The sequence below is a fragment of the Chelonoidis abingdonii genome, chromosome 25 (assembly GCF_003597395.2).
Source record: "Chelonoidis abingdonii isolate Lonesome George chromosome 25, CheloAbing_2.0, whole genome shotgun sequence".
Lineage (NCBI taxonomy): Eukaryota > Metazoa > Chordata > Testudines > Testudinidae > Chelonoidis > Chelonoidis abingdonii.
Genome location: NC_133793.1, coordinates 18,919,529 through 18,935,436, shown reverse-complemented (window position 1 = coordinate 18,935,436; position 15,908 = coordinate 18,919,529). Strand labels below are relative to the sequence as shown.

The following is a 15,908-nucleotide window of genomic DNA, read 5'->3' as shown; positions in this document are numbered from 1 at the left end:
GTCTAACAGTAAGTACACCTTTATTAGCCCTCTGGGACCTTCTAAGACTGGTGGTTCGTTACCCATATTTTCTGTTTCCCTATCCTTTGGTAATACTGGGTCAGTTTGAGGAATCTAGCCATTCTCGTTAGGGTTTGGGTTTACCTCATTGGTTTCAGTCTCCTCGGGAAAAGCTGCGCTATGCCTTCTATGAGCCCTGGTCAGATTAATAGTCCAATGCTTTAGCTGGTCCCTATGTACTACTGTCTTAGGACCTCCTTGTTCAGGCTGTTTAGCATACACTGGCAGTTCAGGATTGTTGTGGGTGACCACAGTGAGGGGATTTGGCTTCCATTTGTCCTGTATTTTAATACATCTCCGGCGTCTACAGCTACGAACTGGTACACAGTCACCAGATCGGATCAGAGCCCCACTGGACTTGTGATCCTAAGTCCTTTTCCTGGCAGGTGTCTTTAGTTGTACTGAAAGCAACTTTCCAGGCTATCTTCAGCCTATCATGGTGACCTTTGACTCGGTCATCATAATTGGTCACCGTATCCCCAGAAAAGACCTCTTGATGCCTCTCTGCCAACACCCCTATGCCAGCCACATGTGAAGGAATCAGCCCCCGGCGTGCCACCTGAACTGCAACTGGCAGTCTCCCACCACATCTTTCCTGAAGAAAGGTAACTCGTCCTCTCTTCTTCCTCGTCACCTGCAGCTCATTTTCTGGTACACAGTGGTGTTCGTCAAGGATCTTCTCTTTCCAAGAAGGAATAATGGTCTTCCATTTTCTGCCCACTTTAACATTTTTAATGTGCCTTGTGGGGCCCATGGAATGACTCTGCCTCTCCGCTCAAGCCAGCACTCCACTCAGCACAGCATTCTTCATAGAGTGCTCGTGACAGTTTATCCTCCTGGTTTCTTCTCCTGGTAAGAGTAGCTCCTTCAGCTCACTAATGATGTTTATTCCTAGAATTCCTGGGACTCCTTCTCCCATATGGCTCCCTTTTGAGGCTTTGTCTTTCAAGATGAAGATGTATTTTCCTGGCAGTGTTTGGCCTATATGCTCCATGTCTGCTTCAAGGCACCCCACCACTGGGATTGCCAGTCCATTAACAGCTGTTAGACGTACAAACCGTGTGCTATGCATGATCAGGTCTTTGTCCTTCAAATATTTTTGAAAATGCGACTCAATAATGGTGGTGACTTCTGAGCCAGTATTTAACAAGCATCTGGTCTTCACCCCTGCTATACATACTTCAGCAGTTAGACAGGTCTCCAAATGCTCGCTTACAGAAGTCGCTAGATATGCTGGCACTGCCAACGTTCCTCTCAACACTGTATACAGAGGGAATTTCCACCAAGGACAGGCCTAGGAATCCTTCTGCCACTTCTTGGTCTTCTACTCTAAATGGACCACTCGCTCCTGGTGCCCCATTGGTTCCGAGTGCCTGAGACTCTGTTCTCCTTCTCAGTGAACATTCTCGGCTAGTATGTCCTGGCCTTTCACAAGTGTAGCAAACGTATCTTCCGAGCTCGTCCTTCAGTGGGGCTCTTCGAGATCTTGGTGCCCTTGGATACTTTGGCATGTTCATGGGATTTTTTTCTTTTATCAACTCGGTCAACATCTTCAGCATCTCCCCCTCTTGGACTACCAGTTTTTGGATAGCTTCTCTTAAGCTTTCCAACGTTAGCTCTGTTTGGGGCAGGGCCTTTTCCCCAGCAGCTGCATTCACTAGGCCTTTACTTTGTGTACAGGAGTTAGGCTTGGCTGTCTCCGCCTCAGGAACTTCCTCTTCTTCTGACCACATAATGGCAGCCTGCATGAGTTGATAGAACTTCTTACTGGGCTCCTCTTTAAAATTCCTTTTCATTTCACGTTGGAGGGAGTCATCACAAAGTCCCAGCACCAACTGCTCTTTCAGAACTGTATCTGGGTCTGGAACTCATTGAGGGTCTCGCCGCTCCACTTTACTCATTCTCTCCTGGAGGTCACATGCGTATGCCCGAACAGTTTCTCCAGGCTCCTTCTTTCTCTCAAAGAACTCCTTTAGTCGGGTTCCAATAAGTGCCTTGTCTCCATACACTTCTAGAAGGAGTTCAAATACCTTTTCCACATCTTTCTTGTCTGCCACTGCCATGAACTTTACTGTGGCCTTGGCCTGGCCCTTGAGGTGCTCCTTTATGAAGTCCACATGATCTTCTTCAGGTACTCTTAGTACACGCAGAGTCGCCTTCACAGACTTGACCCACTCCTCTACTGTAATTTCTCTTGGTCTAGTTGGGAAGCCACCAAACTCTGTGACCTTCCGCTCCCGTGGGACATAAATAGTAGGAGGTTTCTTAGCTTCTGCTGTCTGTTGATCTATTACTGCCTTGGCCTGATGATGAGACTTCTCTCTGTTCATTTCTAGCTGTTGTAATGCCTCGCTTGGTTTGATAATTTGCGCTGAAGTTCAGCAAACTGGGCTCGTAGTTCTTCAATTCTAGCCATGGTAGAGTGCCCAACCAGGCTGGACAGTGCTACTAGAACTCAACAGTAACTAATAGGGGGGAACTGTGCATAGGACCCTGTTCGTGATGCCAATTATGTAAGCAGGGGAATGGTCCCACTATTGTGGGAAACTTTCCTGGCTCTGCACTATCCGGTGAAGTGGCTAGCGAAAGGATTGAGTCCTCGCTCCCACTTCCTTACCCAGAGGCCTCCCTGCCCTTGAGGACTCCCTTTCCCTCTCCTGTCTGGCAGAGTCCTCATAACCCCAACAAAGCTGGACCAGAATTCCTGGGGGCTCAACCCCTAACCCTTGCTGTGGTCACCCAGGACAGGGCTAGGGTGTCCCACTCCGGGGTACTCTCTTTGCGCAGCGCACCTCCCTGACCAACTGATGACATCATACAATTTAAAGCAAATACAAGTTATTTAATTAACAATTAATTAAAAAAAAAGATAAGGAAAATGGGAAACGTTAAAGGAAAAACACATCACCTCTCTGTGGCAGGGATCATCACAAACAGCGTCTCTGGACATCAGGGCACTTCACAGTCTGTTCTTTGTAGGTCCCAGACCTCCTTCTCAGGCCCTGGCTGTGCTGCAGGGATGGCTGCGGGTCAAACAGTTGCTCTGGTGGTGGCCAACACTCTCTCAGGCTCTGGGTGACAGGACCCTTCTCCCCAGTGTCACCCCTGCTCTGTCAGGGTTATGATCCCCCTCCAAGTCTGGCTTGCAGAGCCTCTTGGCTGAGGCATCTCCTTGTGCTGGGCCCACTGCCCAGGGTCCCCCTCATTCTCTCCAGCTGTTCACCGCACCCAGCTCCGGACTGTTCCAGCCCCAGCTCCACACTGCCTCAGCATGGCTGCTGCTGCTGCTCTGCCTTCAGCTCTCTGGGCTGCTTCTCTGGCCTCCCTGGCTCCAGTTGCTAAAGCTCTACTCCCAGGGCAGGTATGCTCCACAGGCTGCTTCTGTCTCTCTCTCTCAGCTCTCACCTGCTTCCTAGGCTGCTTGTCTGGCCGCTCTGGCTCTGGTTGCTGCAGCTCTCATCCCAGGGCAGGTCTGCTCTCTCTGGGTTGTGCTCTGGCTTTGTGGGATGCAGTTCTGCTCCCAGCAGCTTAGCTTGGGCCCCTACTCTCGCCTTAGCTCGGCCCCACTCTGTCTGACCCAGGCAATTTCAGCTCACATGGGGGATGGGACTCACTCTGGCCTTCTGTCTCTTTGATTAGCCTGCCCGCCCTGTCAATCAGGCTGACCTGGAGCGTTGGCCTCTCACCATTGTTCCTGGGGACCGTCAGTCTCAGGGTCCTGATTTACCATCGATCCCTCCCCTTTTAGTGCTGGGAGCTAGCAACCAAAATACCCCCACTGAATGTTAGTAAGGGGATAACAGTCCCCTTATATTTATTTGAATGAAAAGTATTTTTTGAGATTAGCAGCCACTGTTAAAGCAGTAGATAGTAACAGATAGGCAGAAAAAGGTTAGGACAAGTTAACTCTCTGAGGAAGCTGAGTCAGGAACTCTGGTTGAGAATTGGCTCTGGGCCATGGGAGAGGGAATCTCAGAGAACGGGGCCCAGGAGCGTTTGTGAGGTCGAGGGTTGTGAGAGGGGAGGAAGGGGCTGAGGGTTTTGTTTGGGGGTCTGAGCTGTGTGAGGCAGAGGGAAGGAGTCACCCAGGGACTAGAGTAAGAACATTCAGGCGGTGAAGGATGCGGCAGAGTCTGGAGTCAAAGGACCTGAATCTCCTCTCCCTGAAACCAGACATACGCCACTGTAACACCATGTACTTACCTTGAGATGAATGACTGGGAAATCAGCCCTATTGACTCCAGTGGAGTTACTCCTGATTTACACCAGGATGAGTGAGAGGGAAATCAATTGACTGCAGTGAAGTATTTCTAACTTTTGTTACCGTTGGTACATTTGGGTACTGATTTATTGTGCACGGCTAGAGATCAAACCAGGGCTCAGATCCTCACACGGGGAACTCCAAAGCTCAGTAGAGTTAAGTCCACCTATTCGCCCTTGGGGGAAATAAAGTGACAGCGTTATCAACCACAATGTTTAGTTCTCAGATAGGCATCAGCCTTTGAAGTGGTTGAGTCACGCCAAACAGATTGCACTGTGAATGTGCATGGTGAAAGGAGGAGCTTGTTGAAAGCTGTTTCTGACTCGCAGCCCTATAGCTGCTGAAAGGAGAATGTTCTGGCCAAGAAACCTAGGCTGGAGAACTTCCTATCAGAGGAATACCATCTCCTTTTATGGCTGCCTTGCTCAGTCTTACTTCTATTTCCTGCTGGGCATTTCAGAGAATATCTTGTTGGCCATGATGTCCTGCGATCAATATGTGGCCATATGTTACCCACTGAACTATAGCACCACCATGAATAGAAAGGTCTGCGTATGGTTGGTGATGGGATCATGTATGTGGGGATTCTTCTCCATCTTGGTCCCTACCATGATCAAACTCGAATTGCTTTGCTGTGGCCCCAACATCATCAACCATTTCTTCTGCTACCATGACCCCTTGTTATACCTCGCCAGTGCCATCATCCGACTGGTGGAATTCATTGACTTCATCATCTCGCTGTCTGTGTTGCTAGGCTCCCTGCTGCTGATGGTCATCTCCTACATGTATATTATCTGCACCATCATCCGTATCCCATGTACAAAGGGCAGGGAGAAAGCTTTCTCCACCTGTGCGTCTCATTTCACTGTGGTTACCATTGGCTACAGCACGTCCATCTTCATCTACATCAGACCCTCGCATGTCCCCTCTTTGTGGGCTTGTCCCCTGCCTGGTACTGAGAGAAAACCAGATGTGGTTTTGTCCAGTATCACGGACTAGGGAGGCATGGAAGGTCACATGGGTGGATGGGGACACAGCTTTCCCAGAAGTACCAGAATGTCCGATATTCTAGGAATGCATCAGTGGCCAACCTAGTGGAGGGCAGAGTTGGGCAACATTTTTCCAAGCCATTGGAAGATAGTTTAACTCAGCTAAAGACATAGCAGCATCTGTCAATGGGAGGGAAATGATTAAGATACACCCAGAAAATCATGGCAGGTTATCTGCACCACATGCTGGAGAGGAAAGCGAACCCCCCCAAAGTCCCTGCCAATCTGACGCAGGAGGAAATTTCTTCCTGACCAACACATGATGATCAGTTAGACACTGATCAGGTTGGCAAGAACCAGCCAGCCAACCACCCAAGAGAGAGAGATAATGGCTCAGTGCCACCTCAGAGCCCTGGCACATCCCACCCAATGCTTCAGAGATTAAAAAAACCCTCCCAGAATACACTGGGTTGGGGATGGGGAAGAATCTCTTCCTGATAAGGCATATGCTGCAAGTGAGACCCAGGGTTGCTGAGCCCTGCCCTCTAGCCCTGTCATACAATCTCACTCAGACATGTGTCCAGCTCTCTCTTAAAATGAATTTGGTCACTTGCCCCCTACAACTTCTATTTGGAAGCTGCTCCAGAACCTCGCCCCACTGGTGGATAGAAACCTCCCTGTAAATTCTAGCCAGTCTCACCATCACTCACACGACCAAATGTACATGTCAGCCAGGCTGATACAGTCTGGCTCTTTGTCCCCCTTTAATGGCTAGGCCACGAATGGTGGTTTATAAGACAGTGGGCCCAGTCACCGGCTGGTGGCAATGGATATACAGCTCCATTAGAAACAGTAGCTCAGATCCACAGATGCACCAAATTGCTTTACGTCCGCTAAAGTCAATGGAATTACACGGATGTGTTGAGGATCTACCCCAAATGTCTTCTCTCTCCTACCCCAGTTTTACACCAGTCTGATTCTTCAGGTTCCAATGAAGCCATTCCTGATTTATATACACAAGTAAGACAACTCCAATCGTTGTTTTCAGTGGCCATGGAACACATGCTAGTGGCCAACCAGTGTAACGGGTATTGTTTTCACACAGAATGAAAGTCTGATTCCTTTTGTGCACACAATTTACACCCACTTAACTCCACAACTGGACTAGATTTTCTACTGGTGAAAATCACCCCAGCAGCAGTGAAGTCAGCGGAGTTAATCTGGATTTGCATTGGTGCAACTGAGATTAGAATCAGACCTGGTTGTGTGCAAGCTGTTTGGTCATGGAAATAAGCTACATTAATGAACAAATACTACATAAACAAACTTTTATTAGATAAAGACAGAAAATTAATTCTTGAATGAATTAACTACACCCAGTCAGTCTCCTCAGGCAGCTTTGATCTCCTGTTCCTCATGCTGTAGATAATTGGATCATGATTGTGCAATAAGAATAGAGAACAGCCACACAAGATCCAGAGCAGATGGGGAGCTGAGGTGGGTTTAGGTAGGCAAAGCTGACACACAAACAGAGAGACCACAGTGAGTGAGGAAGGCAGGTGGAGAAAGCTTTATGTGGCCTGCTCAAGAGGGATTCTAACATCGATTTGAAGATCTGAACATACGACACAGTGATAAAAATAAAAAGCCTAAGACTAAACAGACTAAAGCAATAACCCCAACTTCACTTCATATATGAGTCAGAGCAGGTGAGTTTGAGTAGCTGGGGATCTCACAGAAGAACTGATCCACCAGTTGCCTCCACAGAAGGTCAATGCAAAGTGTTCTGTGTTAGCAAGAGTAGAGAATCCCATTGATCCAGGCACGCTGCCATTTGGACACAAGCTCTGCTGTTCATCATTGTCTCATAGGCAGTGGTGGCAATGGCACATATCGTCATACGCCATGACGGTAAGAAGAAATAATCTGCTCCAGCAAGAAAGATGAGGAAAAGACTTGAGTAACACATCCAGCATAGGAAATGGACTTGATGTTCATGAGGAAGTTGCCAGGATTTGGGGAGTGACAGAGACGAGCCAAGATCTAGATGGACAGATCATCAGGAAGAAGACATGGGTGTGAAGGTTTGGTCAAGACTATACCATAAGAGAAGATTCCCACAGGGCTGTCAGGTAATCACTAGAAACACCACAAAGTGCAAAATCCTGCAGCTCCCGAATTCAGAAATCCAGGAGACAGGAATACAGTAGGGGTTGGTTGGACATTTTCTTTTCAGGACATGTCTCAGGATGTCTGCAGAGAGAGGACAAGACCAAGGGCCAGGTTAGATTCAGTAAAAATAACTTCCTTTTTGTGAAATCCATCTTAATTTCCTTCATTCAGACCCCTTAGCTTGTGAAGATTGGTATAATGGGAATGAGGATGGGGAAATACATCACTGGCTCCAATGGAGTTAGTTTTGATTTCATGTGGTGAGAAAAGTAGGATCAGCTCAAATGGACTCCAGTGCAGTTACTCTAATTAACACCAGGGTGATGGGAGAGGGAAAATAGAAACAATTGCTTTTGAGGTAATTTGTTAGTCTGTCCACTCAGCAGGTGGGTGAAACTGCTGGATAATTAGTGTTTTGTCTATCTCTCAGTTTTACGAGGGAAACTGGGGGTCTGGCCTGGCCAGATTCTGCTGTGAGTGCATTGTAGCATAATGTGGGGTAAATTTCACTGCATGCCATGGAATTACCCCACTTTATACAGCTCTAAACTGGGCAGCATCTCACATGGGAAGGTGACCCATCCCAGCCATAATTACATGGTAAACTTGAGTTAGTAATACAGCCCAGTAGATCTGGTTCCCCATCTCCTGTTCTATGCCGGATTTCCACTCTCAACTGTGAGGAGACAGACATTCCCGGCTCCTCTCCTGCTTCTCTAACCACTCATCTAAACTCCCTCCCAGAGCTTGGAAGAGAACCCAGGAGTCCTGACTCCCAGTTTGCCTCCTGCACTAACCCAGTAAATCTACAGGCCAGGAGTTCTGGCTCTACCCACTGGACTCAACTCCCTCCCAGAGCTGGGAACAAAAGTGACATGTCATGACTCCCAGTCCCCTCCTCTAACGACTGCATCAGCCTCTGTCCCAGTGACCATTGCCATCAGCAATGACTGCCGAGAGCGACAATGGAGAGTCATTGGGCTAACGAACACCAGTGAGAATGATTCTCCAGTGTGGTACTTGAGGCACTCACCTGTGGTCTGGAAGAGTTCAAGTCCCTGCTCCAGTGACTATTTAATTATTCATAAAAAGTGGAGCAGCTTCAACAGTCTCATTTCAGAACAGCACATAGTCTAGCAGTTCAGGCACCCTCCTGTAAAGTGGGAATTCAAACCCCTTCGCATCATCAGTCAGAGGGAGGGATTGAACCTGAGTTTGTCACAAGCCAGCATAGGGCCCTAACCACTTAGCTTCAAGTGCCTGCTCCAGAGTCCTTCTGAGAGACAGAAATAGAACACACACACACACACCCCATTCTGGTTCCTCCTCTCTACAAACTGAACTGAACTTCCGCCCTGAGCTACACATAAAACTCAGGAGGCCTGGATCTCTGTTCCCACTACTGTTATCCACTAGACCCCAATCTCTTTCCAGAGCTGAGAATAGAACTCTCGAGTCCAGGCTTCTAGTCACCACTACACAACCCCCTTGACTCATCTGCCCTTACCACAATTTAATAGACAGAAGTAACAGTAAATTGAGAACTAGACACAAATTGATGATTGATAGATAGATAGATAGAACAACAAACTAAGAGAGAGAAACAAGTAAAAAAAGAACAGATACAGAGAATGCAAGAGAAACAAAGAACTAACAAAAACAAACTAATTGAGAGAGAAAAGTACAAAGAGACAGTCAGCCAGCACTAACAACAAACTAATGTATACAGAGAGAAAAGTATCAATGATCTGATAGTGTTTATCACAATTTTTGGACTACTTTAATGTAAACTCCTCAATCCATTCTAAAAAAAAATCTGCCAATTTCATCAATTTCCCCACTCCCAATAGAAGGAAACTGAGGCACAGATATTCTGCCCTCTCTTTCCTAAGATAAATTCTTTGGATTGACTCATTTTCCCATGCCCAAATTGAACTAAGAGTGAAACTATGAAAAAAAATCACTTACAATTTAATCCTTAAAGTGCCACTGTGTAACTCCCAAATATATTTAATTGCAAGAGCAAACTTATGATGCCGGTCAGTGTGGAATCCTCCCAGACTGGGATGTCTTTTCCCCTCCTGCTACACACTGCAATTGGTTTTCCCCTTTCTTTCTAGCCCCATACATACTACTCTAGCCGCCAATCTCTCTGTCTAATTCTCTTATCTCTGTATTACGAGAGGCCATTCCCCCACCACACTGAGGCTGAGCTGCTGGAAATACACTGAGATCTGTGCTGTCTGCAGATGAGCTGTGTGTCAAAAGGGCTGGTGCTGCAGGAAGGTGATTTATCCATGTCTGTTTTCTAAGGGCTTGTGGGACTCACTCCCTGGAGCCCTCAACAGCCCAGAGGCAACTTTTAATTTCTCTTGTCCTCTACTTCCCCAAAGAGTTTCCAGAAACTAAAATAATCACAATTACAATGAGGCAGCAGGGTCTAGAGGAACGATTGTGAGGCAAACACTGCGGGCACACAGGACTATACTCCAGACATTTGGCATCAATTCCTAGCCCTGCTGCTGACGTGCTGTGTTACCTTGGGAAAGTCATTCCCTGGGGCTGTCTTTTCCTTCTCACCCTTTGCCTGTCCCTGGTGCGGAGACTTTTTCTTACCTAATATAATGGGCCTCTGTCATAATCAGATAGCTAAGGGTTAATGTTTCTTTCACCTGTAAAGGGTTAACAAAGAGAACCAAACACCTGACAAGAGGACCAATCAGGAAACCGGATTTTTCAAAGCTTAAGGGAGGGACTTTGTGGGTTTTTTTTTGGCGGCTTGGTCTTGGGTTTATCTCTGTTTCTGTGCCTTCACTATGAGAGGGTCTAATTCCAGGCCTTCTAATTTCTGTTGTCCCAGTTTGTAAGTACAAAAGTTAGGCAAAAAGTATAGTCTTTTAAATTGTTTGGCTGGTATTTGCATCTGTGTAGTCTGGCTGGTGGAGTCTTTATTGTAATTGGCTAGTAAGTACTTCTTAATTTCCTAATGTTTTTTGGTTAAGGCTGTTTATCCTTTTATGTTTTATTCATTTTCTAATAAGTTTTGAAAAGCCTGTATCATACCATCTAGATACAGAGAGGCCTTTTAATTCTACTCTTTTTTCTTTTTTTATTAAAAAGGTTTTGCTTTTTAAAGACCTGTTGATTTTTTTTGTTTCTATTTACCCAACAAAATTGGGGGAAAAGGAAAGACGGGGGAAGGGAAAAGCTGCTCTCTGTGTTTAATCTCCCTAATGTCCCAGGCGGGAAGAAGCTAAGGGGGAGAGAGATAGAATCTGTTCTGTTTCCTTGTTAATTTGGTTGTCTCTTTGTGGAAGAGAGACATGCTTCTTGGTATTTGTGATGTAAAGAGATTGCAATCAGTAACATCTCAGGTTAGCCCAGAGAGGAAATTCTGGGTGGGAGAGAGGTGTGGGGGGGAAATGGTTTATTTCCCTTTGTGGGTAAGACTCAGAGACTTCTGATCTTGGGGTCGCCCCAGGGAAGGGTTTTTGGGGAGACCAGAGGAGCCAACCCTGGAATTTTTGGCTGGTGCAGCGATATCAGATCTAAGCTGGTAAAACCTAGAGGGTTCATGCTAGATTCTAGTTTATGAACACTAAGGTTCAAATCTGAGTAGGAAATGCTATGATAGCCTCTCATATCAGGTTCAAGCCATCCGATAATTAATTATATTAAGCACAAGTCAGGATGAGCTGGTACCTGACATCTGGTGGTGAATTGTAGAAAGTGTGGGAAAGATCTTCAAGAATTTCAAAGAGTGTGAAAGGTTTGCATTGGCATCCCACCCCCTACTTAGCATAAACCCACAGCAGAAGGGGGATGGTTATTTTAACAGCTCTGGGATGCCCAAATTGTCTTTGTTATTTGGGCAGGAAGGAAGAAAAGTTTTGTCAACCTCTGATTGTGTGAATGGGGAGCTGTGAGACTGCTTTGTGACAGAGATTGAACTCAACCTCAGTTGGGTGTACTTGCCAAACAATGGGACATGGGTTCCCAAAACCAGCCCATGTGGAGAGGTTTGGGACTGGTTGTGGTAATGTGATGGTACTGACCCTTTTACGGCTGGAACAACCAAAGATCGCAATCCTCTCTCTCACAATGTTAAAGAGAGAGCTTAAATTTTGATACCCATTTAGGAGTCTAATCTAGAGACTAACTGAGCTGAATTCATGTTGGGCCTGATGGTGTACAGCACCAGGCTCTCCTACTAAGAGCTGAAAAGAGCTGAACTGAGATCACTGAGTGCTGTGTTAAACCCTGTGGGGGACCCTGAAGACCTATTGCTAAGCGCTGGCAGAGCGGGAGCAGTTTTTGCAGTGTGTTGGAGCAGCCCATGGAAAGTGAAGCAAAGGTGAAGCGGTTTACAGGGACAGAATGGAGAGCGGCACAGCTGTGTGGTGGAGCGGGTCGTGTGAGGCTGCAGCAGAACTCCACGGAGAGATTAGAGCAGTTGGCCGCTGGCCCACACTAAGGTGTCCCTTAACATCTTGTGTGGACTTCCCCCCACCAATGTCGGCAGGGCGGGGAGTAAACTCTGCAGAATAAACCTCTTTGAATTCTGAGGTGGCACTGACCAGAGACTTTTGGTCGTTGGACTTTGGGTAACTGGACTTAAGACCTCTAAAGGGGGAAGGACATTTGCCAAATTAACTTGGAGGTGGGGTTTTGTTAATAGGTTTGTGTTATAATTCTGTTGTTGGTGTTTCTCCAATGTGATGCCGCATTGTTTTCCTTCCTTTATTAAAAGATTTTGCTCCCTCTCAGACTCCGTGCTTGCGAGAGGGGAAGTATTGCCTCCTAGAGGCGCCCAGGGGGCCTGTGGTATGTAAGTGTCCCCAGGTCACTGGTGGGGGCTAGAGCCGGTATCGCATTTTATTATGAAACAGAACCCGGATATCTGAACATCGGCCCGTTTGGTTGCTGCCAAACCAGAGGGGCAGAGGGTTATATTAAAAAAGCTAAGGGTCCAAGGTAATTCTGAGATCTGATTCCAAATATTCCTCTGACTTTGTTCAGTCACTTCATGGTTTCCATTCCTCAGTTGGTCATCCCTACAAACTGGGATAAGAGTTACACTTGGAGTAGGTGAAGTTGGAAAAGTTCAACATCTACCAATGTGATCTATGCCATCATGTGCCAGCAAATGTCCCTCTGCCATGTACATTGGCCAAAACCGACAGTCTCATATGTAAAAAACAATAAATGGACCCAATCAGACTTCAAGAATTATAACATTCAAAATCCAGTCAGAGAAACACTCTCAGTCTCCTGGCACTCGATTACAGACGCTAAAAAAGGTTTGGCCAATCTTACAAACGAAGAGACTGTTGAATTGGAATTATTTGCAGAATGGACACCATTAAATTAGGCTTGAATAAAGACTGGGAGTGGATGGGCATTACACAAAGTCAAACGATTTCCCAGTTTATCTTTACCCTCCCCCTGCCATTCCCTCTCAACTTTCTGGCAACTGGCTGCAAATGGACCATTACATAGTCCAGCAAAATGTGTGACACTAAAGTAGATCAATAGAAATAATCAGGATTTATATCAGTGTGAGAGAAGAATTATGTCCATTCTTAAAAGGGACCACAGAATTTGCTCTGGTCAGAGATTAAAAAAAGTGGCATTGTCAGTTGAAGTGTAAAACAATTGCCCTTTTGGGAATGAAATATTTTAACTTTCCAGTACAAAACAACTTTTCATTTATTTTTTTTCCCTTAATTTTACTTTGAAACGTGGTCAACATTGAAAGAAAATGTTTAGATTTTGTCAAAATGAAACCTGAAGCAAAATTGTTTTTGACTTTTTGATTCACCTGAAATTTGGAAAAATAACATTTTCAGTTTGACCTACAATTATTTTTTTTCTGATTTTTCAAAATTGCCAGTGAAATGAAAAATCTATTATTTGCCCATCTCTATTTGGATTTTCCTCCTCCATATCATGGGGAATTTGATGTGCTAGATTACGAGCAATAAGGAAGGGGGAAGGTAACTTTTATTGTGTTTAATAGTTGCCATTTAAACACACAGGCAAACACTCACACAAGCATTCATGCAGTATCTTCCATAGACTGATGCACACACACACACACCATGATGCTCACTCACATGTCACACAAGCAGGCACACATACATCATCCAACATGCAAACACTCACTCTAACACACCAGCCTAAATGCACCAAACACACTCTTTTCCCCAGCACAAAAACAATCATAGACACACACTCACTGGCTCTCACACACAAACACAACACCTTTATGTCCTAGTTTAGATGGTGTACTGTGTATAGTGATGTTACAAAACAAGGAACTAGATCTGAGTTTGGCATCACTTCCCACAAATTCTCTGGACTGAGAATTGGCAATGCTCAGAGTGTGTGTCGGGGGGATGTCTACAAACCCCTCGCACAACCAGCTCCCCAGCACTGAAATAGAAACATGGGAACCGACTGGAAATCTGCTGGCTTTTTGGTGCTGCGGTACTTGCATGATCTATCTCTTTATTCCCGTACATAATCTGTCTCCCCACTGTCTTGAAACTTCTGTCTGAACTATCTCCATCACTGTGACATTTGAGGAATGTTTAGGGCTGATGTCATTTCTCCTCCATGAGAGTTTTTATTTATATTGCCCTCAGAACACACCCAATATTATTCTTACCTATCTTTGCTGGAAAAGTGGCAGCTCTGCAAAATCTGCCCAGGGTCTGCCTTCTCCTAGAGTGAGGGCAAAGCAGTGTGGTGGCTTATTTTTCTTACCTCCTTTGAGATGCTTTGGGGTCAGATGCCTGTTGTGTATTGGCTTCAGGTCCATATTTCTGGATAACATTTTTGCCGTTCTCCAAGGTACATGAGAGAAGACAATTGGGTTTGGAATATATGCAGCTGATGTATTGATCTATAGTTATAAATTGCTGAACAAGTCTATTTAGGAGCCAAATATTGAGTTACTTATATGTGTTTAATCAAGCAAGACCGGTTGAGCCAAACTGGAATCTCAATACCACCAGAGTAAAGCTGAAGTGATTGGAGTTATTTCGACTTCATCCCCAAGATCAGAATTTCCTCCATCATGAATTTTGCCTGAGTAAAGATAGAGTGAAAACTGTCCACCCCATTGTACCAGTTTTGCAGTGGTGTAACCCCACTGAAATCAGTGCAGTTATGGTGGCATAAAACTGGTATAATGGAGAGGACAATATAGATCAAGGACTCCAATATTAAAAAAAACACAGCACACAGTCTGGTTACTATTCCTTATTCACATGCAACATTTGAATGAGAATTATGCACAATGCAGACAACAGCTTTAATCTTTTAGGAAAACTAAACTAATAGCTCACTGTTATGGTCTTATGTTGCCTATGCAATGCTCTTTCCATTGCTACCTCTATAAGCAGTCTTGGAATAATCAGATTTGTATCAGTAAATATTGGCAAATATTGATTTCACCAGACACACACAAACCAGCAAAAAAATATTTCCTTCAACAATCAACCAATTCCAGCGAGACAAAGTAAGAAAAATGCTGTTTGAGAACTTATGAGTGTTTGATTTAAGGATATTACTTTCTATATTTTCACGTCATGTTGAAACGTTGTTGCTTTCATAGTTCTCATAGTTTACTTTTGAATCTCAAATTACTATCATTAAATAACTATTGTCTACCCCCTTCATAATTTCCTGTAATGTGAAAATTTAAACAGATAAAAATAAAAAAAATGCTTAATGATAAACATCAATATTATTGGTCAATTATAATATATAATATATATATATATATATATATATAATTTTTTTGCATTTTATTTTGAAAAGTAGTATCTAAAGATTGTGTTTTTTTGTTTGTTTGTTTGTTCTTTGTTTTTTTTGTTTTTTTTTTTGAGAATAACTGTCAGCCCTTGTTCAGCACTCTTCTGATGGGGAAAACACTCTTCGCATTTCTCAGCCTAAATTTACTCTAGCCAGTTCTCCACATAGATCCTGTATCATCATTGTCCTTTAGCATCATAGCTCTTCTCCCTCCTGGTGTTTATTCCCCCTGATCTATGTTATAGAAAGTGACCACATCTCCTCTCAGCCGGTGTTTTGCTTGGCTAAACACGCCAAATTCTTTTAGGGTATATTAAGAGAGAGAATCACGATCATTTCCTGTTGTCACTCTAATCTGAGCAGTGCCTCTCTCCCCTCCACAGGCGGACATAATGTGCTGAGAGAAATGTCCAACTGAATACTGTGGTGAGTCCTCTCCTGGGATTCTCTGAGTTTCGGAGCTGTAGACTTCATACTTCATACTGTTTTAGGGCTTTATCTAGTAGCCTTGAAAAGGGAATTCCTTTATCATCCTTGTAGTGCTTGACCACCACTTGGTACCCAAGGTATTTCTCCTGCTGAATCAGTCCGTCTTGGACCTTGGA

General features: G+C 44.9%; 1 protein-coding gene across 1 annotated transcript; it reads left to right on the top strand.

Moving 5' to 3' along the window:
* The first annotated feature begins 4,049 nt into the window (after window positions 1–4,049).
* On the top strand, window positions 4,050–5,754 carry LOC116827148 (olfactory receptor 6M1-like). Its single transcript, XM_032784459.2, has one exon. It carries the CDS (start codon window positions 4,673–4,675, stop codon window positions 5,318–5,320), a length of 648 nt encoding a protein of 215 aa, XP_032640350.1. The 5' UTR covers window positions 4,050–4,672; the 3' UTR covers window positions 5,321–5,754.
* The last annotated feature ends 10,154 nt before the right edge of the window (window positions 5,755–15,908 follow it).